The 22,752-nt window shown below is 39.8% G+C and overlaps 2 protein-coding genes across 2 annotated transcripts in view; one reads left to right on the top strand and one right to left on the bottom strand.

Moving 5' to 3' along the window:
- Positions 1–1,486: 1,486 nt before the first annotated feature.
- Positions 1,487–4,606, bottom strand: FGFBP3 (fibroblast growth factor binding protein 3). The gene is made up of 2 exons (XM_060642041.3): positions 4,479–4,606; positions 1,487–4,210 (listed from the first exon to the last, which is right to left on the bottom strand). Exon 2 carries the CDS (start codon positions 4,119–4,121, stop codon positions 3,342–3,344), a length of 780 nt encoding a protein of 259 aa, XP_060498024.3. The 5' UTR covers positions 4,122–4,210; positions 4,479–4,606; the 3' UTR covers positions 1,487–3,341.
- Positions 4,607–15,939: 11,333 nt separating this feature from the next.
- BTAF1 (B-TFIID TATA-box binding protein associated factor 1) overlaps positions 15,940–22,752 on the top strand; it is a 119,003-nt gene continuing 112,190 nt past the window's right edge. The window contains exon 1 of the mRNA XM_060642039.3: positions 15,940–16,269. Within this exon, the coding sequence (XP_060498022.1) occupies positions 16,256–16,269 (14 nt within the window). The 5' untranslated portion in view covers positions 15,940–16,255. The remainder of the gene's footprint in view (positions 16,270–22,752) is intronic.

Raw genomic sequence — 22,752 nt, 5'->3', positions numbered from 1 at the left:
TCATGAGTTTAAGTCCCTTGTCAAGCTCTGTGCTGACAGCTCACTGTCTGTAGCCTGCTTCAGATTCTGTGTCTCCCTCTCTCTCTGTCCCTCCGCGCTCATGCTTTGTCTCTCTGTCTCTCAAAAATAAATAAACATTAAAAAAAAAAGTGGGTGACTGATGGACAGGCACACTCAGGGCAGTCATGGCAGACAATTTATCTCCTAGTGTGCAAGTCCCTCCCCCAATTCCTCATTGGCTGAGGACTACTGAGGTTAGTCTTACCTGGAAGCCGCCAATGCCCATGTAAAGTAAAAAGTATTTTGATTGGAACAAATGTACATTCCTTGAGGTGACTCAGATACTTCAGTTTTTTGGTGCACACTCATTGCCAAGCCCATGAAAAAATAAGCCTGTGAAATGGTGAGGGGAAGAAGAACCAAGAAGTGAAATGTCTAAGGGTTTGGGACTCCATTGTGTGTGTGTGTGTGTGTGTGTGTGTGTGTGTGTGTGTGTGGAAGGGGGTGGGGATGGGGAGTTGTACATATTTCCAATAGATTGTAAACCTATTGTTAACTAGACAGCACAGCTTTTATTTGGAATTTTTGAAAATGAATCATCTCACTTCTCGCACCTTGTATTAATTTGTCTTTAGCCACTCCTGGGTGGCTTAGTTGGTTAAGTGTCCGACTCTGACTCAGGTCATGATCTCATGGTTAGTGAGTTTGAGCCTTATATGGGGCTCTATGCTGTCAGCACAGAGCCTGCTTTGGATGCTGTGTGTCCCTCCCTCTCTCTCTTTAAAAAAAAAAAAAAACAAAAACAAAAAAAAACAAAAAACTATCCAGGTTAAAGGGTATGGGTATTTGAAATTTTGAGAAAATAAACTGCCAACTTCTCTTCCATTGAGGTTACACCAATTTACACCCCCACCGATGTTATCTTAGAACTCTTGTTTTCTGGAGCCTTCAGCGGCATAGTATATATTTTTTCCTTATGCCATACTGAGGCACAAAAATTTTTATGACTTGCCCAGAATTAGACCTAGAGGCAGAACTGGGACATGGCCCAGGAATTTTAAATTTACATCATTTCTCTTCATCATTTCATTTAGATTTTCATTCATTTCCCACACCTGTTTTTTGAGTTACAGTACACCCAAGTTTACCTCAAGCTAACACCTTCTAAGTGGGCTTCCCAGATAACCAGACCTACACTTAAAGCTCATCTTCCTAATCTCTTACATGTAGAAGCCTAATTTCTTTTATTGTTGTTCTCGAAGGGTTTCGTGTATAATCCTAAATTCCAGCTTGTCGACGTCTAGTCCTCTGTCAGGGTGTACCCACCCCGCTTCCTCAGCACCAAACAAAGTCCAGGACATCTGGCACAGTATCAACAAGTATATATTGTTTAGTTAAATTGATTTTTATTTTTTTAATTTTTTTTAATGTTTATTTATTTTTGAGACAGAGCATGAACAGAGGAAGGGCAGAGAGAGAGGGAGACACAGAATCGGAAGCAGGCTCCAGGCTCTGAGCCGTCAGCCCAGAGCCCGACGCGGGGCTCGAACTCACGGACCGTGAGATCGTGACCTGAGCTGAAGTTGGACGCTTAACCGACTGAGCCACCCAGGCGCCCCCTGGCCCCAGTCTTAAGGGAGTGGTCTCTAACTACTCTGAACTTCCTTTCCACGGCCAAGATGAATTTTATCTAATGGTCAATGTTACTCAGAATATGGCCTCATAAACCTGGCCTGAAACCATGTGCAGTCTGAATGTTTTGCCAATTGTGTGACTACAAGAAGGTACAAAAAGGTGAGACATAGTTAACATTTCTTAGAGGCTGGTCAAAGAAGAGTTCAGGAGATGTTCGGTATCTGTAAGATTGTTGCATTTACCACTGTTTTAAAGGAGTGGGTGTGAGAAGAACAGAAGGTCAGAAAAAGGTAACCTTATATCTAGCAGTGGCTTAAAAGTCTCATGGGCTCAGGCCTGTAATATGAATGAATAAAGTTTATAGATAAGATTTCTAGGCACAGCAGAAAACTCTACACAACATGCCTGAACTACAATGGGCAACCAATATTCAGTGTCAGCCTTGTTGGAAGGTAGATCAAAACATGTATAGATCTGATTTTTCAAGAGAATTCAGAAATCTTAATTTTTATATGAAATTATTTAATTTTTAAATGCTGGCAACACCTCCAAATTGAGAGGGAGGAAGAAGAGAGGAAAACTGAGAGAACCATATGCAGGCCAAAAGAACAATGATACAACCCAAGGTTTGCCAGTTTGACACTCCTGCTTTATGCAGACTTCTTGTCTTTTCCTTACCATTCAAGAGATGTTTGGGAACTTACTTCAAGCTACACTCAGAACTATATCAAATGCAGTCAGAATTTCCATTGCCCTGCCAGCTCTTTCAAGTTATCCATACAGTCTTTATTGAGCACCTAACATGTGCAAAGTTATCATCGCATCTTAAAATGAAATATGTTAACAATTAATTACGTGAAACAGATACAACTTCCATGATGGTCCAAATGACTCTGAGATATATACTTAATTTCAGGTTTTTAAAAAATATATGGTCAAATGTAAAGAGAATTCTTTTTTAAAACCTACTGGAGCACTACAATCCACCTCTGAATTTAGAAGATTAATGGGAAAATTTCAGAACATAAGGCATCCCTCTGTTTAAAAGTAACACTTCTAAAAGAATTCAAGGGCAACCATCCTGAAAATCTTTTCATTGGAGGCAATTTCGACCTCTGAATGGCTTCTATCCCAATAGAGGTCATCTATGACACGAAGCAGTACCCAAGTTCATAATAATTCCAAAAGGGGGAGAAAAAAAAAAGTTGGGAATCTCGTCAGCTGATTGGGTGAGAAGTCACTAAACAATTCAACCTGGCTCAGGGTATCAATAGATCCTGATTACATTTTAATACAAATGTGTTAAACAGTACATGTTGTATCCTGCTTCCCACATGAGATTTACATCACTCTCCTCACTTTTCCCCCCTTAGTTTTTTCCAGCCTCCCTCTGTACTCCTGTCTCTCTCCCCAGTCTACAGTTTTTGCACATTTAAGGTATGCCTACTTCTGTTTCCACTATTTTTTCTGCTCTTAATCAGGGTTGAGACTCTTCAAAAATGTTTAACGTCTCTGCTGTCTCAGAGATTCTCCATACCCCTTACATTCTCATCCCAAGGCCCACGCCCTCCCACCCCCTCGCCCCATTCTAGAACCTGGACTCCTCCCCACTCTCCATCCCTTATCTCCTGGCCTAAGATGCCCTTAACTTCTCCTCCCCGGCTGCGTACCTCCCCCCACCCAGGTTCCTCCCCAGGCGGGCAGCCTCAGCCATTCCAGAAATTGACAAAGAAGTTGCAGAGGGAGTGCCACTTCTCAGCACAGTAGGTCTCCGTGAGCTTCGCGTTCTCGTCCAGCCCGTCGGGATCGGGCCCGGTCCCCAGGGGTCGCTCCTGGTCTGGGTCCGAGGCCGCCTTCCTCTTGCCGCCGTTGGTCTCAGAGGGCTTCCCTCTGGGAGACGCGCCGGCGGGAAGTCGGGCCCCTCCGGAGGGGCCGGGCGCGGGCTCCCGGAGGCGCCCCCGGCTCCTGGCGCGGGGCTTGGGATCCGGGGGGAAGCCCGCCGCAGTGGGGCGCGCGGGTGAGGACGCGTGGGGCACCAGGCGCAGCTCAGCGCCGTGGCCTTTCTTGCCCGCGCACACGCGAGCCTTGAGCGGAGCGGGGTCCTGGCACGGCCGCCGCTTCTTGCGCAGCCCGCCCAGCACCTGCTTCCAGTAGTGCGCGCCGCGAGCGGCGTAGGCGGCGCAGCGCTCCGGATCCCCGCGGTAGGCGCACTGGTGGCGCGCCCCGTCCGGGTCCTGGCAGCGCAGCGCCAGCTCGCTGCCCGCCGCGGGCCCCGGGGCGGGCAGCAGGAGCTGCCAGCTGCACGCGTGCCGCTCGGGGCTGACGAAGCGGCCAGAGGAGCCGCCCGCGGGACCCGGGGCCGGCTGGGCCGCGCTGCCTGCCGCCCCCTTGTCTCTCCGGGCGGCCACGAGGAGGCAGCCGCCCAGCAGCAGCAGCGGCAGCAGCAGCAGCAGCGGGACCGACGCTCGCTGCCTCCGAGGACTCATGGTCCGCGGGGTCTGCGCTCAGGTCGGATCTTCCGGGACGCCTGGGCGCTTCAGTGGTGGCAGGGCCAGGAGAGCAGCGTCCCTCGGACCTGGGCACAGAAGCAGAGACCGCTGCTGCAAACGCATCTACGAATTCCCCTTCCCACATCAGCCTGAGAGAGGCCCTCTGAGAAAATCGCTTACTGTCTGAAAAATCGTTTTAAATCTTTTTGAAACCCTGCGCGAAGACGAAAAGAAAGCGATGCCTGAAAATTGCCGCTTCCACCCTCTCCCTTCTTCACCCTCCAGTAAACTATCTACAAAAACATTTCAGATTATTTCTGGGAAACATGCATTTTGACTGCACTTCGGACTTACCGAGTTCTAGGAGAGGTGGTGGATCTTTATTAGGGTAGAGGGAATGACTGCGTGAGAGATTAGTCGGTCTTAGCCGGCTCCCAGTGAATGAACGTGTTATGAATGGGACAGGAGGGGCCTCCCCCACTGTGCCCCTCCCAGACTTCTCTCACACTGGGAGATTTCCCACCACCACACACATACATACACACCCCAAATGTATGATAGAAGTGACACTGGCATGAAATATACATCTTGTGTTTAGCTTCCCATGTTTAAAATAATCATGCAAATTTTAACAAGTCATTCTTTTCTTTCCTTTTACATATTTAACCATCCGAGCATAAAGTTAAACAGATCTAAATTTTAAGAGTTAATAAAAAATTTCATGTTAGAAACAAAACAACTGTCCGTGTTCTAAACCAGGCATTGCACTCTCGTCATATCATTCTGAGTTCTATATTTTCACCCAGTACTTCCGTAGTGCTTCTTATCCTAATAATGTAATCTGAATAAAAATAATAAAATGTACTAATAAAAATGTATCCTAGTTTATTAATATACCATAGTGTCCTGCAGTTCACCCAGGGATGGGCATTTGGGCTTTTGATTATTTTTAAGTATTATAAATCGATTATAAAACTGCTTGCAAAAATTAGAAGTTTAAAAAAATAACTTATTTGGATTATAGTTACAAGGTAATATTACCAATTCAAATGCTGTCATCTTTAAGAGTTAATGTATTCTTGAATCTTGAAATTTTTATATTTAAGCAAAGCTTAAAATATTCCATCTTTAAAAAAATGTTCTCAGTAACAAATGTGTTTTTTCATTTCAAGAGTTTGTAACACTTTATAATTGTTCTATACATGTGAGTATTTTCCTAAAATAATTACCCAAGATGTCAAGAAGTCTCATTATATTTCCTAGTGTTTTACTGCAGACAGTATTTTCTATGACTGAACTCCTTTTTGATATTGTATTTGAACAGTTATAATTTGATCACTTATAAAAACCAAAATATTTCAGAATTAGAAGAATGAATTTAAATATATGTTAGTATATATTAAATATATAGTAGTCTATACTGATCTAAGAATGGAAATTTTTATCTCTGGTGAGATCAGACAGATTAAATGACTTACCCAAGGTCACACATCATTTAGCGATAAAGCCACAAGCTTTCAGCAATCAATAACCTTTACATTTCAGTTTTGTATTACATTATCACTTTCCAAGTCAGTTATGTCTTTGTTACATCAATTCGATGTTTAATGAAAAGCAATTAGTACCTATGCAGTTAACAAATATTAATGTAAGTTTCATAAACAAGAGTAGCATATTAATGTACTTCAAAGATGGAAACTTCTCTCTTTCCCAGAAAACCATGTCTGTAGAGTAAAGCACCGCTAAGGAGAGTTACAGACTTGTCTGTTGCTCTGGCATGACTTCTGATCGGCTACTGAACGGAATTGGAATCGTTTCTCAGCTAAAGAGTGACATCTTGTGACATTCTGTACTAATTACAATGAAAAACTTGATTAATTTGAAAAGTCATAATCCTTAAGAGAGAGATTCCAGAGGCATCGTCAGAAACATTGTTCCCCGAGGAAAAAGGACACACAGATGTGCTCTGCCACGTCAGAGAGGGGTAATGTCTTACTACAAGTTACTTTTTATTAACTGTGGTAAAATATACATATCACACAATTTACCATTTTAAACATCTTTCAGTGCACAGTTCAGCAGCATAAGTACATTCACACTGTTGTGCAACCTTCGGCGCCATCCATCTCCGGAACATTTTCTTGTCTTCCAAATGTACCCATTACACAGCAACTCCTCATGCCTGCCTGCCTTCACCTCCTGGCAACGGGCGTTCAACTTTCTATTTCTAGGAATTTGACTATTCTAGGTACCTCCTGTAAGTGGAATTAGATAGTATCTGTCCTTTTATGACTGGCTTACTTCACTTCGAATAATGTCTTCAAGGTTATTCCTTGCTATAGCATTTGTCAGAATGTCCTTCTTATTTAGGGCGGAGTAATACTCCGCTGTTTGTATACACCGCATCTCGTTTGGCCATTCGTCTATTGACGGGCTCTTGAGTTTCTTCCACCTTTTGGCTCTTGTGAATGACGCTTCTCTGAACATGGCTGCACAAATATCTGTTTGAATTCCTGCCTTCAATTCTTTTGGGAATCTACCCGGAGTGGAATTAATGGATCATATGGTAATTTTATTTTTAACTTTTTGAGGAAACCCCATACTGTTCCCATAATGGGTGCACCATTTTACAATCCCTGTAACAGAGCACAAGTGTTCCAATTTCTCCAAATCCTTGTCAATGCTTGTTATTTTATTGTTTGCTTGCTTGCTTGGTTTTGTTATTATAATAGCCATCCTAATAGGTGTGAATTGACATCTCATTGTGGGGTTTTTTAAAGTTTATTTATTTTTGAGAGAGAGAGAGCAGAGGAAGGGCAGAGAGAGAGAATCCCAAGCAGACTCCCTGCTGCCAGCACTGAGCCGGATGAGGAGCTTGAACCCATGAACCGTGAGATCATGACCTCAGCAGAACCTGGACCTCTTGAAGTCCTTTGCCCATTTTTTAATCAGGTTGTTTTTGTTGTTGTCTTTGAGTTGTAGGAGTTCTTTATATATCTAGATGATAACCTCTTTTTCAACATATTTTTAAAGATTTTATTTTTAAGCAATCTCTACAACCAACATGGTGCTCAAACCCACAACCTCAAGATCAAGAGTTACATACTCCACCAACTGAGCCAGGTGGGCGCTCCTAGATATTAACCTCCTATGGTTATATGACTTACAATATTTTCTCCCATTCTATAGGTTGCCTTTCACTCTGTGGATAGTGTCTCTTGATGCACAAAAGTTTTAAATTTTGATGTAGTCCAAGGGAAGACACTATTTAAAATATCGTGATGTGACATATGTAAGAAAACATGAAATATGTGTCTTAATATTGATTTTAAAAATGATCTTGCTCGCATCAATGATCCAACAGGGCTGTTCGGATTCATACTAGGCTACCTAGTAGTTTAGGATGGGATGAATTTCTTGATAATTTCAGTGATTACCTGCTTAGTCCTGCCCTGTGAACTGTACGAAGGAAATATATTACCATAAGGAACAGTCTATGCGGTACCTCCTTCCCTTCTAGAGGTTAGCTGCAGCACCTGACTCAATAAATTTCTGAGGTAATAGGCCTCCTGCATTTTGGTTTTTTTTCTTTACTTTTTAATTTTTTAAAAAATCTTTGTTTTTGAGAGAGAGACAGAGAGACAGAGTGCAAGTGGGGGAGGAACAGAGACACAGGAAGACACAGAATCCGAAGCAGGCTCCAGGCTCCAGGCTCCGAACTGTCAGCACAAAGCCCAACGCGGGGCTCAAACTCACAAACTATGAGATCATGACCCAAGCCCAATTCGGATGCCCAGACAACTGAGTCACCCAGGTACCCCATTTTCTTTTCTTTTTAAAGTAATCTGTACACCCAACGTGGAACTTCAAACTCATGACTGCGAGTGGAGATCAAGAGTTGCATGCTCTATCAACTGAGCCAGCCAGGTGCTTCAGGCATCTTAAGACCACATAATATTTCTGGGAGAAAAAAAAAAAAAAAGACCACATAATTCTTTCTGTATGTAAAATCACCTTTTCACAGTTGAATATTCAAATTTCGTTTGTTTTATCTGTATTTGCCTAATCTTGCAAATTGTATTGTAAAGTTTTTAGACAAGGATGATTTTTTTAGTTCTTTTGTACCTAATACAGTGTTCAAGGCAAAAAGTTGATTGCTTGAACTCTCTCACATTGCTGGTTGGAGTATAAAGTGGTACAATCACGTTACAAAACTGCTTGACATTTTCTTATAAAGTTAAATACTTTATGATCCAACCATTCTACTTCTAGATATCTACCCAAAGTAAACAAAAACGTATGACCACAAAAAGACAGGTAAAAGAATGTTCATGGTACTTTATTCATTGTAATAGACTCAAAGTGGAAACAAACTAATTATCCATCAACAAGTGAGTGGATAAACGAATTGTAATAAGAAATCTGTTTATTATCTGTTTGTAAAAAGGAATGAACTGCTACAGCATGCAACAATTTTGAGATTAATCTTAAAACCGTAGTGTTGATCAAATGAAGCCAGACAACAAAAGACAGACACAAAATGTATGATTGCATCTATATGAAGTTCAAGAGCAAACAAAACTAATCAGTGGTGGGGAAAAAATCAGAACAGAGCTGCCTCTGGGGGATGAATGATGGCTTGTGTTAGCCATGAAGGGATATAAAGGAACTTTCTAGGGGTTATATATTTCTAGGGCAACATATTATATTTTGGTAGAGGTGTAGGTAACACCTAAGATTTATATATTTTATTACATGTCAGTTTTACCTAAAAAAGAAGCCAAACCTGTAAACAATTATTCCACCTAAGTTAATGATACCCATGTTTTGTGTTTAGGGATAAAATGTATTGATGCTGGCAACTTGTTTTTAAATGTATAAAAAAAATCTGGATGATATGAATAGAAAGACATGAGGAGTAGATAGTTATGTTATAAAGCAAATATAGTAAAATGTTAACTGTAGAATCTAGGTGGTAGGTATATGGGTGTTCACTGCATAATTTTTTCAACATTTCTGTATTTTTGAAATATTTTATAACAATTGTAAAAATAGAAAAAAAAGGATTCAAAAATTATATTCCTACAATTAAGAATTAACATATATTAATGTCTTGTTGTATATGTGTTCAGTGTTTTTTAAAGAAAAAAATGTTACATAACTCTTATATTTTCATTATTCCTATCGAATCCCATTTTCCTCCCACCCTATGCCCAGAATTTTTATCATAAGTTGGGGTGTATTCTTTCAATCCACTTGTAATAACTTTTTATGTTTATGCACATACATGTAAAGTTCACGTCAAATATATTCATTGCAGCTTTATTTATAATAATGCAAAATTGGAAAAACCTAAGTATCAGTCAGTAGAGAAATGAATAAATTATGGCTTTTTGTATAATGGACTAGATCTTAGAAACATAATGTTAATTAATTGGTTAATTAAAAATGAGCTTATAAATGACACTTCTTATTGTTTATGGATACACATATATATATATAACAAAACGATAAAAACAAGGACAAGAAGTATACACACAAACTTCCTAACAGTTATTTTTGAGAAGGTAGGGAGGAGAATGGGATTAGAGAGGAGTAAAAGACCTTGATTACATCTTTTTTTTTTAAATATTTAAAATGTTTTTATTTATTTTTGAGACAGAGAGAGACAGAGCATGAACAGGGGAGGGGCAGAGAGAGGGGGAGATACAGAATCTGAAGCAGGCTCCAGGCTCTGAGCTGTCCTCACAGAGCCCGACGCGGGGCTCGAACTCACAGTGTGAGGTCATGACCTGAGCTGAAGTCAGACGCTTAACTGACTGAGCCACCCAGGCGCCCCACATCTTTAATTTCTTGAAAATTTATCTGAAACAAATATGGTAAAATATTAACACATGTTAAACCCGGAGGATAAGTACATGGGTGGATTTTATTCTCTATATTTTTCTGTGTGTTTAAAAGAATTCATAATTAAAAATATAAATACTATTGCTTTGTAAGTATAGTTTTTAGAATTTATAGAAATTTTATGATATCGTGCATATTGTTCCATATCTTGCTTTTTTTTACTTATGGTTTTGAGCTTCATCTTTTTTTTTTATGTTTATTTATCTATTTTTGAGAGAGAGAGCAGGGGAGCGGCAGAGAGAGAGGGAGAGAATCCCAATCAGGCTCTGCGCTGTCACAGCAGAACCCAACATGGGGCTCAGTCTCACAAACTGTGAAATCTTCACTTGAGCTGAGATCGAGGGTCAGACGCTTAACTGACTGAGCCACCCAGGCATCCCAAGCTTCATCCATATTGGCATATGTAGATCTAGTTAATTTATTTAATTGCTGCTGTTGGCATGTCACTATATGGCTATATTACATTTAATTTATCCATCACTCTACTGATGGATATTTAAATCATTTCCAGGTTTTCTAGATGACAAACAATGATGCAGTAAACACCCTTGTAGAGATCTTCTTGTGTACAAGAATGCTTCCTTAGAGCAGTGGTCTTTGAACTAGAGTATATGTACCACTAAGGATACCTAAAAACTTTTCAAGAAATGTATAGGCTTAAGTAGATTTTTTAAAAAATGCAATTTCAAGGGCACCTGGGTGGCTCAGTTGATTAAGCCTCTGGCTCTTGGTTCCCACTCATGTCATGATCTCATGGTTCATGAGTTTGAACCCCACATCAGGCTCTGTGCTTATGGTGTGGAGCCTGCTTGGGATTCTGTCTCTCCCGCTCTCTCTGCCCTTCCCCTGCTTGTGCTCTCTCTCTCTCTCAAAATAAATAAATAAACATTAAAAATGTTTTTAAATAAAAAGAAAAGAAAAACAGAACTCTAAAACTATCAGGAAATTATATTGAAGAATATTTGATCTTGGGATAGGAAAGGATTCCTTAATGCATCTCTTATCATATTTACCATTGAGGAAAAAATAGGTAAACTTGAACTCACTAAACCATAAAACTTGTATATTACAAAAGCAAAACACACAAGGAAAGGGGACAGGGTGGGGTGGGGGGAAAATTGGTTTCCATGAGTCTCTTTTTTAAAAACAGGAAAGGACTTTCTTAGAAGCTGACAGCAAACTTCACAACAAAGTGTGCAGAATTAGGTCACACACCCATAACTAAACTAACCGTTGGCAAAGGGAATGGAATTATCCTTAGACTACCCAGAGGATAAGAATAGAGTCAGCTTCTGAGACAACCTTTTCTGAGAGAGCTGGAACGATGGCTGCTTCACCTCCAGGCATCATAAATCCAGGAAAACAAAGGAGTAAGAGGTAATGTTTGTCTCAAGAAAGAAGAAAGTCTTCCCACTAATTCTTAGCAGACTTATATCTCATTGGCCAGAACTATGTCATGTGGCCACTATAACTGCAGGGGATGCTGGGAAGATAGTGGAATGATACATCCACTAATTTTATCCTTCCTTCTCATGTGATCAAAGGGAGTTTGATATGAACAGAAAAGTGTAGATTATCCAGTTAAATTAACTAGACTTTCACATCAAAGTTATTAGGACTACATAGTGTTGCCTCATGCTTAAATTTTAAAAACAAAAATTTAGGGGGTGCCTGGCTGGCTCAGTCTGTAGAGCATGTGACTCTTGATCTCAGGGTGTTAAGTTCAACCCGCACATTGGGTATGGAAAAAACTAAAAATAATAAGAATAAATAAAAATATATAAAAATGTACATGTAGTAAATATTATATAAAATCTCAAATGAGATTTGAAATAGATGATAACTATGCCTTTCGTTAGTCAACTGAGAGAAAGGCAATTGTGAAAGGAGGTATAAAAGGAGAACCAGAGTAATACTCCAACCATAGGTCCATATGCATGCCTATGGTCGAGATAAACAGGTGGAGGAAAACATGGACACGGAGGTTGAGGATCTTGAAATTGAAAATTTTTAAAGTTTATCCATTTATTTTGAGAGAGAGAGAGAGAGCGAGCATACGTGCAGGGGAGGGGCACAGAGGGAGGGAGAGAATCCCAAGCAGGCTCTGCACTATCAGCACAGAGCCTGATGTGGGGCTCCAACTCACGAACCATGAGATCATGACCTGAGCCAAAACAGAGTTGGACGCTTAACCGATTGAGCCACCCAGGCAACCCTATTTTATTAAGAAAAACATTTAAAAAAAATTTTTTTTAACGTTTTATTTATTTTTGAGACAGGGAGAGACAGAGCATGAACGGGGGAGGGTCAGAGAGAGGGAGACACAGAATCTGAAACAGGCTCCAGGCTCCGAGCTGTCAGCACAGAGCCCGACGCGGGGCTCGAACCCACGGACCGCGAGATCATGACCTGAGCCGAAGTCGGCCGCCCAACTGACTGAGCCACCCAGGCGCCCCAAGAAAAATTTTTTTTAATGATTATTTATTTTTGAGAGAGAGAGAGAGAGAGAGAGCGAGCACATGTGGGGGAGGGGCAGAGAGAGGGAGAGAGAGAGAGAGAGAGAGAGAGAGAGAGAGAGAAACCGAAGCAGGCTCCAGGCTCTGAGCTGTCAGCACAGAGCCTGACACGGGGCTCAAGTCCACGAACCATGAGATCATGACCTGAGCCGAAGTCCGGCACTTAACTGACTGAGCCACCCATATGCCCCTATTTTTTTTTTTTTTTTTTTGTAAAGTAAGTTCTACAGCCAACCTGGGGCTTAAACTCACAACCCTGAGATCAAGAGTCATGTGCTCTACCGACTGAGCCAGCCAGGCACCCCTAGTATAGAACTTTTTCTACTTTTAGTAGAAGTTTTTCACTTTTAAAACTTTAATCCATCTGAGATTTCTTTTGGGATATGGTATGAAGTAGGGATTTGATTTTTCCCTGCACATGGAGAGCCAATTTTCCATCATTCTTTGTTCAATAGTTTGTTCTTTTTCCATTGATTTTTGAAGCCACCTTTCTGCTGGTAAAAAATAAGAGCTAATATTTATTTAGCACTTAATATTTTTTAAGTGTATCATGTATCACTCATTTAATCCTTACCATAACTTTACAGAGTACAGGTTCATAATCCATTATTTACAATTCTGAAACTGAAAAGGATCTAAAAACCATACTTAAAAAAATTCATTTGGCAGCAAAACCTGGCCTGACCTGGCATAGAGCTATTTACAGTCTTTGATTTATTCCTGTTAATATGGCTATTCATACATTTTGCTGCAGAGCTATAAATGTATTTGATTATAGGGTGCTGCCCTAGGAGTTGTTGGGGTATGACATAATATAAGGTATATGCATTGGATTACTAAATCCAATCAGAACCTAAAATCTAAATCTAAATCTTAAAAAAACCTTTAAATTCAGAAAACCACGTGACAGGGATTTCAGATATGTGTTGTGAACCAGTATAATGATCATCCCCATTTCACAGACGATGACATGGAGACATAGAAGTTAAGTCTCTTGCTCAAGGTCACATAGTTAACAAAAAGAATAATCGATGTCATTAATAATATTTTTGCGTGCTTACTGTGGCAGTCACTTGGCTAAATGCATTTTATTCATTATCTCATTTAATCCTCACTACCACCCTAAGAGGTCCTATTATTATCCCCATTTCACAGATGAAAGAATTGAAGCTAAGAAAGTTTACATGACTCCCCTGGACACACAGCTGTTAAGTGTGGTGAGGAAGGATTTAAAGTCAAGTCAGTCTGACATCAATATATTTGATTATTACACCATCCCTTACAAACCCATGATATTAGTCATTTCCTCTCTTCTAAATGTCATTTAGAACTATATATCTACTCACCTCTTGGATTATTACAGAGTCATATTTTTAAAATATAGATCAGATCATTTTATTCACATGTTAAAACTCTCCTATGACTTTCTACTGCATCTAGAGTGAAATCCAAATTCCTTACGATGCCCCCTTTCTATCTCTCCCAGTTTGTTTCCCAACACAGTAAACTTCTCTTTTGCTTTTACACTAGTGTATCCTCTACCTGAAAGTCTTCCCGGATCTTTACACAGCTGGCTCCCTTCCGCCATTCATGCCTCAGGTTAGGTGCCTCCTGGTTTTTCCTTTATTACCCAGTCTAGAGTCTAATCATCCTAGAGTCTAATTTATCCCAGCATTTGGTTTTACATGGAATATAAACATGATGTGGTTTTTTTTTAATGTTTTTATTTATTTTTGAAGGAGAGAGAGACAGGGCATGAGCTGGGGAGGAGCAGAGCAAGAGAGAGACATAGAATTTGAAGCAGGCTCCAGGCTCTGAGCTGTCAGCACAGAACCCAATGCAGGACTCAAACTCACGAACTGTGAGATCATGACCTGAGCTGAAGTCGGATGCTTAACCGACTGAGCCACCCAGGAGCCCTGTAAACATGATGTTTTATTGTTTATCTGTTTACTCTTTTTATTTCCGTTAGGGTGTAAGTTCAACCAGAGTGAGGCACCCTGTTTGTTTTGGTTTCTTTTGAAGCTTCAATCTCTAGTAGAGGTCAGCAAGTGGTAAATACTAAATTTTGGCTGAATAAATAAATGTAGTGCATAATCAGTGAAGTAGGTACCTGCTTGTCAGTTTCAGTGGTGGGAAATACATTGAGAAGGCGGGTGTGAAAAGACCATGAAATGTGAAGATACTTAAACATCAGTTTAATCAGATGTTGTCTAACAGTACAAACAGTGCCTAGTGAAGTGTCTTGACACAGAGCAGGTGCCAAGTAAATATTTGTTGAATAAATGAACGACAGTAAATATTACTAACTTGGATCTTGGGCAAATTATTTAAACTTTCTGTTAGTTTCTTCACCTCTAAATTCAAGATTAAAATTTACTTTACAGGGTTGGCCTAGGAATTATGAGATAATGCATGCCAAATGCCTACTACATAGCAGGCACTTGTTAGTTTCTTTCCCCTTAATATACTAATTTGTGGTTTACAAATTTCTTGTAAGCTCCCCTAGATACATGACCTCATTTTATTTCCATAACCTTCTAGAGTAATTCTCACTAGCTTCATTTTATAGATGAAAACCAGACTCAGGGGTTGAGACATAGAGTCTTCAGGTAATGAGACGCCAATGGACAAGTTTTATATACAGAGTGACACGATAAAAGCAGTGTTTTTGAATATTCATCTGCTTGTGGCCTCTAAGATGGGCTCGACTACAGAAGCTGGAGAAATACTTTGGCCACTATCATAAAAATCAAGTTTAAGGTGGTAAGGACCTGCACTAAGTGACAGAAGAATGTTTGAAATCAAAACGAACTAAGGGACTGAATAGCCACATTAGCAAAAAAAAAAAAAAAAAAAAAAAAAAAAGAGGGCTGGGAATTTTTACCTCTGGTTGAGAAAATTATGGTACCTACAACATAAACAGGTAAGAAGTCAAACTTGGTTTGGCAAAATGGTTGGCGGAAGACCTTTCCTACAATAGCTATGCAGAACTTCTGGCAAATATGGCAAACACCGGAGCCGTGTCCTAAGTGCCACTGCAGATCTTTATTGCTTTCACCCCTCCCACTGGCATCGCCACCTGGAGCAGAGCATCATGCCCAAGGTCTTTCGGATCCTGCGTTCTCTAGCAATCTGGTGGGATGAGGGTGAGGGCAGTAAAGGAATTAGAAACCAAGTTTTTGAACTTCCAGAACCTTGGCTAAATCGCCTTCTTTCCCTTCTAGGAAATAAGGGGACCCTTATTTATCTTTCCTGCGTCGCTAATGACAAACAGATGACCACAAACGTTTTCTCCCAGGCGCATGCCGCCAAGCAAAAACTGCTCGCACTCCTCGGCCTCACCCTCCGTAGCAAAGGCCCTGGCGATGAGCTGACGTCACTTCCGGCGCGCTGACGCTCAGTCCGGCGTGCCGACGCCTGCGTCAGCAAAGAGCGGGGCTGGGGGCCCCCGGTTTGAAGTCGTGCGGGTCGGAGGACTGCCGCCTCCGCCGCCGCCTCAGACCCTTGCTCCCCGGCCGCGGCGGGGACGAGTTCGGGCAGGCGGCGGGGCAGATGCTCCAGGGCCCGCGGCGGGACACCCCGCGCCGCACCGGCCGCTCCCTTCTGACCGCGGCCTGGGCCTGCGCCGCTCTGCTCTCTGGAAACTAGCGCCTCGGCGGCGCGGCGCGTAGCTCGCGGGGAGCTCCGAACCGCCGGCGCCCGGCCATGGCGGTCTCCAGGTGGGTCTCGCTCCTGACGAGCGGACGGGAAGGTGGCCCAGGCGAGGCACGGTCCCCTCTCGGTGCCCCCACTCCTAGATAGGGTCGGTTCCCATTGTCACTGGGCTCGGGCGCCTTCTTCCACAGACTTCGGAGTTCGCCCCAACGTCTGCGAGGGTTTGGGCTCGAGTTACTCCTCGTAAATCGGTTCAAAATGTCTTTTTCTTGTTGAATAGACCCCGTGCCACGTTAGAGCTAGTGTTTCTCTTTCCTCACCATGCTTCTCTTCTCTGGTTTCTCTTCCTTCTTTCAGTTCTAGAGCCTGTTACCTCTCTTAGTGTTCTAAGGCAGATCCCTAACCTCCATTTCATGGGAAAACTTGGTAATAACTGTCGAGGTCTGGGAGCGTTGAATTACTGTTGTCTAAATGAACTTCTAATTATGTTAGAAGTTATCTGTGGCTTTAGGGATATGTTCTTTATGAGGACTTTTTTCTTACGGTATAATTCTTTTGTTCAACAAACATTCAGCCGTCAGGAATCTTTGGCAAGTTATTCTGATAGCACCGTCTTTCTTAACTAAGGCGTGAAAGTTATCACAGATCTTAAATTATTTTAAAATAATGTTGCCTATCAACAGGAAAGACTAGGAAACCTGCAGACCAACCAATAAGACGTAAGGCTATGGGAGGAAAGTCCTTTCCTTCAGTATGATAGGATGGTGGGAAAACTTTGTTAGAGGTTTGGTTTTGGAAGTGTAAGTAGGGGGATAGTCCCTGTGGTAGCAGTCAGGAATCACCACGTTCACTAGAGTTGATAAAGTAAGCTTTCGTGAGAACTGGGTCTTTCTACCACTTAGGCTAAAGGAAGCAAGGGTAGTTCAGAAAACAAATAGTTTTCATTCATTTTTTTACAGTTAATTGGACACCTTCCTTGACACCATAGATACTCAAGCTCTGTCTGTTTTGCAAGTGAAGAGAAGAACCCACCCCTCCCAGACTCCCTAGATAACTGATGAGATCGTGTGTGGGAGAAGTCCCTGGGAGTTGATTTAAGGGGGTTGCGAGGTACCTGTAGTATGGAGCATCTAATTTTTATTTCATAGATTAATTGAATCCATTCAGTGTGAGGAAATTCTTATTTTGGGATATATAAAATTGCCTTGAAAGAATAGAATGGCATTTAAAATTTTTGCAAGTACTGGAAGGTGTATCTTCTAATTTGTTACCGCCCATGTAAATGTATACATTATAAATACATAGATACATCAACTTAATATGAGATTTGTTTAACAGGTGATACAATGTTTAAGAGAATGAGTAGCTCTTGAAATTTCTCTTAGAGCAGACCACGTTTTCACAGTATTGGATGTAGTTTTGTAGAGACAAAAGGAAAGTATTTAAAAAGAGACTAATCTGCTTGGCCTATGCTAATCTATTTACAGAAGTTTAGGGCACCTAAATTTCTGAATGAATGGGTTTTGAAAGCTGCTGTCTTTTGTTCTTGATACTGGATTTCAAAGAGTGGTGCTCTTTTTTAATGTAGATTCTTTGCCAAAATTCTGTTAAATTCTACTTTTAAAAATTTTGAGAAAAAAGCCTGTCCTAGTTGTATGAAAAAGCTATTCCTGTGTATATTTTGGTCATATGATCATTCAAGGAAGAAACTTTTGAGACACTGTGTCTTGTGTTTTGGGATACCATCAGTCCTTGCCTTTTTAATTTGCAGATTCACTTTGAATAGCAAACTTTAATTTCAAGCTGGCCTTCTTTGTACACTAAGCATGTTTCTTTACTAATTAAATTTCCTTTTTCCCCTGTTGGTGTGTGCTTGTAGAATACAGACTTATTTTGATATTTTATGCAGAATAGGTGGAAGATAGCTCAAGAGGTAAAAGTCATATTTGCCAGAATCATATCTAAAACATTTTTTTGCACTGTAATATTTTTAGGACCTTGTAAATATTTCCAGCAGAAGGGAAATGATTAGCTGGTACCATCATTCCCTCTAATTGCCAGGTTCAGGAATCTGGGAATAATAAACGATTTCTCCCCCCATCCAACCAGTCACCAAATCCAATCCTGTTAATCTATCTTTCCAATCTTTCTCTGGCCAGTCTTCTTTCTTTCCATACCAGTTACCACAATCCTGCTCCTACCACCATCATCTCTAATCCAAGACACCTACAACAGCAGCCACTTGTCTTCCTGCCTCCCATGGCATCTCTAATTTTTTTTTGTAACTTTTTTTTTAAGTTTTTAAATTTATTTTTGAAAGAGGGAGAGAGAGTGAATCCCAAGCAGCCTCCAAGCTGTCAGCGCAGAGCCGGATGTAGGGCTTGATTTCATGAACCGCGAGATCATGACCTGAACCGAAGTTGACGCTTAACCGACAGAGCCACCCAGGCGCCCCTCTAATTTATTCTTCACTTCAGCTGTATTATTGCTAATATGCAAATTTTACTGTCATTTTTCTGCTCAAAACCTTTTAGTTGTTTTCTTTTGCCTTAGCATGAGTACAAAATAGATTCTTTGTGATCTGGTTCCTGCTTCACCTTTTTAGCTTCATCACCTTATATCAGGTTCTCTGTATCTCTTGCATCTCTCTCTCTCTCCCTCTCTTGCTCTCTCTCCTCTTCTTTCCCTTTCATTTTGAATCTGTGTTCTCACCTCCCATTCTTTCATTCTGGAACATTTCTTTCCTACCCCCCACCCCAAGTCTAACCTTGGTTTTTGGGTCTAAGCTTATATGTACTTAGGGAAGCTTTTTCTAGTTTTACTTCATCTGAGTTACTTGCACTAATATGTACTTCTGTCAGTCATAATATCGTATTTTGTAATTGTTTAATTATTCTCCCTGCTTGGATTTACATGCACTCTGGAGAGAAGGAAATATGTCTGATCTTCCTATTCCCAGCAGAGTGCCTGGCTCTTAGTGTCCTATACACTTTTTTTTTTTTTTTTAAATGAATGAGTGATTTTGTTTCTTGTTTTAATAGCTGTCATGATTTTACCATAGTTTATGTATACAGTAGAATATTTCCAGTGTTTTTCAGTGAGTCCTTGTAGTTTAGCTATAGTTTTTCCCCAGGAGGACAAACTTTCACCATAGCTTTGAATATCAGCCAGGATTATAATTTTAAAAACATAATGTTATCAGAAAAGTTTATAATATAGTACAATTCTATGATAATGTGGTCTTGTATAATGCAAATTCGATATAATACAACCTTGTACTTTGTGATTAAATTTTTTAGACCCTACTTACAGTTTTATAAAGGCCTTGTTTTACTGTACATTGAATTGTAAGAATGTGGCAAAATTATCAAATACATGGCCAACTATTGATTTGTGGGAGAGTTAAGTCTTGCAAACAAGCTTTGATACTCTAAAAATGCAAATACAATTGTAGTATTTGAAGTTCTCTGTAAAATGCAAGAAGTATTACTGAAAAATGTACGACTCCTTTAGACTCTTTTCTTAAACGTTTTTATTAAGTAATCTCTACACCATTGTGGGGCTTGAACTCATGACCCTGACACCCCAAGGTCAAGAGTTGCATGTTCTTCTGACTGAGCCAGTCAGGCATCCCTTCCTTTAGACTCTTAATGTAGGAGTTGAGAACAATGTTGCCCTTAAGATGTGAATGCTGGAAAGTCAGCTAAGCTCATTCATGAGCTACTTGCTCCCACAAAACCAACCTCAGCAAAAAGACATTAATATACATTACAGCTTTCAGTGTTGCTTGCCAACAGCTGAAATAATAATTGTTAAATCTTTGAATGCTGCTGTTTTGCCTTGTGAACCTTTCTCCCAGTAACATTTATCACTTGGTTGGGCCATCAACAGTAAAGGCAACCTTAGAGAAATTAAGACTTATGTTCATTACAGAAGGTGGTGAACCCGTGGGCGTTAATGTTACCTTCCACAAGTTACTACAGGATTTTTTTTTTAAGGTTTATCATACCTTTGCCAGTTTATGCCACAGTTGGTTGAACTGACCCTTGTACTTTGACTAGCTAATATGAACATATTTTTCCCTTGATCATATAAATTAAAAAATATAATTTAGAGAATTTTTCCTCATTGATCTAAACTATAAAGGTCATGTCTAAAATGTCTAGACAGTAATTATGATTTGCCTGCATTATTAGACTCTGCATTATTTGTATCTGAAGTCTGTGACATATTTTTGCATTTGAAAATGATGCACTGTTCAGAGAAGTTTCTGGAAAAAAGGGATCATACCCTCTTATGGAAGAAACAAATTACTACATTTGATCAGAACTTTGCTCAGTTTTGTTAATTCTCTCTGTACTGCTGATACTTCAGAGAAACGTGTTTCAACAGTCCTGTTCTGCCAAATAAAAGGAAGTTTCTTAATGTGGGGGAAGTTCCAGTGGATCCTTCCTACTGACAGAGAAGATGCTAAAATGATACTCATGATCTCTAGGACAGCACAGGTTTCTTGTGTTTGCTCGTCCTTTTCCTCCATTACTGCTAATTTCAATTCATTATAGGATTGACAGAAGGAACTATTGTAAATTACAATATGTCAAATATTTCATACTAAAAAAAAGTTAGGGACAAAAAAGCCAGGAGAGGGAGAAGAGGTATATAGAAGCTTTTACATTTCAATCTGTATAGTTTCCTTTGGTTTATTCCTCAAAGGGTTTTGTTGTTGTTAAATTGTGATAAAGTACACGTAACATAAAATTCACCGTTTTAGCCATTAAAGTGCACAATTTTGTATGAACTTATAAAATAACATATTCATTCTGAAGAACCTAGATGTTATTATTTTTTTTTTTTCCATTGGAATTGTGGATCTTGGAATTTTTATTTTTGTTTTTGTTTTTTTTTTGGTACAAATACATTTATTTTTTAAATTATTATTATTTTTAAAATTTACATCCAAATTAGCATATAGTGCAACAATGATTTCAGGAGTAGATTCCTTAGTGCCCCTTACCCATTTAGCCCATCCCCCCTCCCACAACCCTTCCAGTAACCCTCAGTTTGTTCTCCATATTTATGAGTCTCTTATGTTTTGTCCCCCTCCCTGTTTTTTGTGTTATTTTTGTTTCCCTTTGTCTCTTGATGTCCTCATATGAGTGAAGTCATACGATTTTTGTTTTTCTCTAATTTCACTTAGCATAATACCCTCCAGTTCCATCCACGTAGTTGCAAATGGCAAGATTGCATTCTTTTTGATTGCTGAGTAATACTTCATTGTATATGTGTGTGCACGCGTGTGTGTGTGTTTGTATATATATATGCATATATATATGCATATATATATGCATATATATATGTATATATACACACACATACATACATACATACATACATACCACATCTTCTTTATCCATTCATCCATTGATGGACATTTGGGCTTATTCCATACTTTGGCTATTGTTGATAGTGCTGCTATAAACATTGGGGTGCATGTGTCCCTTTGAAACAGCACACCTGTCTCCCTTGGATAAATACCTAGTAGTGCCATTGCTGGGTCTAGAATAGTTTTATTGAACCTAGATGTTATCTTTAAGATAAAGTAATGCAAAAGACTGTAGCTTGATGGATGGATCAAGAATGGAGGTTAGAAAAAAATGTCCTGGAGAAAATAACTCAGTTTGATTGTACTTTTTCAGCATTCATTTAATGAGTATTTGTGGAATGCTTTCTATGTTCTAGGTGTTAGAAATACAACAGAACAAAAACGGAATCCCCATTTTAAGAAATTCATGTTCTACTGTGGTAGTGGGGGAATGCAATTTATTCTAGCATGCACCTGGCCTTCCACCTGGCTTTGGTTTGGTTTCATATTTTCATATTGATTCTCAGTTTTGTCTGTGGTCTTAACTAATCTTTCTTGTTTAAAGAATATGCCATTAACATAGTTTCAGATTACCCACGTTATGATCTAGAAGGTATACATTTAAAAACAGCGGTCTAGAGAATTTCTTGGAAGTTGTTTCTTTTGACCATAACTTTCTTGTTTAATAATAATATGTGAGACTTTATAATACAGTGTTCATATCAGGTATTTACTTTCTTATTTCCTAAGTCACACAGAAAAGTAAAAAATTCGAACAGTTTGCTTTAAATTTTACTGGACTTTTGTTAAATGTGAAAATGTGTAACAAACTGGACAGACTTGACTGATCATTCTCTTCGTTAAGGTGAGGTATTCTCCTAGTTGACCTTATACTATTTTTCAAAGATGCTTAATTTAAATTCTGAGAATATTGAGGTTGGAAGTAGATTGAAGAAGTTATTTTTATACCCCCTGCCTTTTTTTTTTTTTTTTTTAAGTAATCTCTACCCCCAACTTGGGTCTCCAACTCACAATGCCGAGATCAAGAGTTGCATGCTCTACTGGGTGTTATATGTAAGTGATGAATCATTAAATTCTAATCCTGAAATCCTGAAATCATTATTACACTATATGTTAACTAACTTGGATTTAAATTAGTAAAAAACAGTGTTAAAAAAGATTGAGT

Source organism: Panthera onca, chromosome D2 (assembly GCF_046562875.1).
Source record: "Panthera onca isolate mPanOnc1 chromosome D2, mPanOnc1 haplotype 2, whole genome shotgun sequence".
In the NCBI taxonomy this organism is placed as follows: domain Eukaryota; kingdom Metazoa; phylum Chordata; class Mammalia; order Carnivora; family Felidae; genus Panthera; species Panthera onca.
The sequence above is the reverse complement of the archived record's forward strand: the minus strand, read 5'-3'. Positions and strand labels throughout refer to the sequence as shown.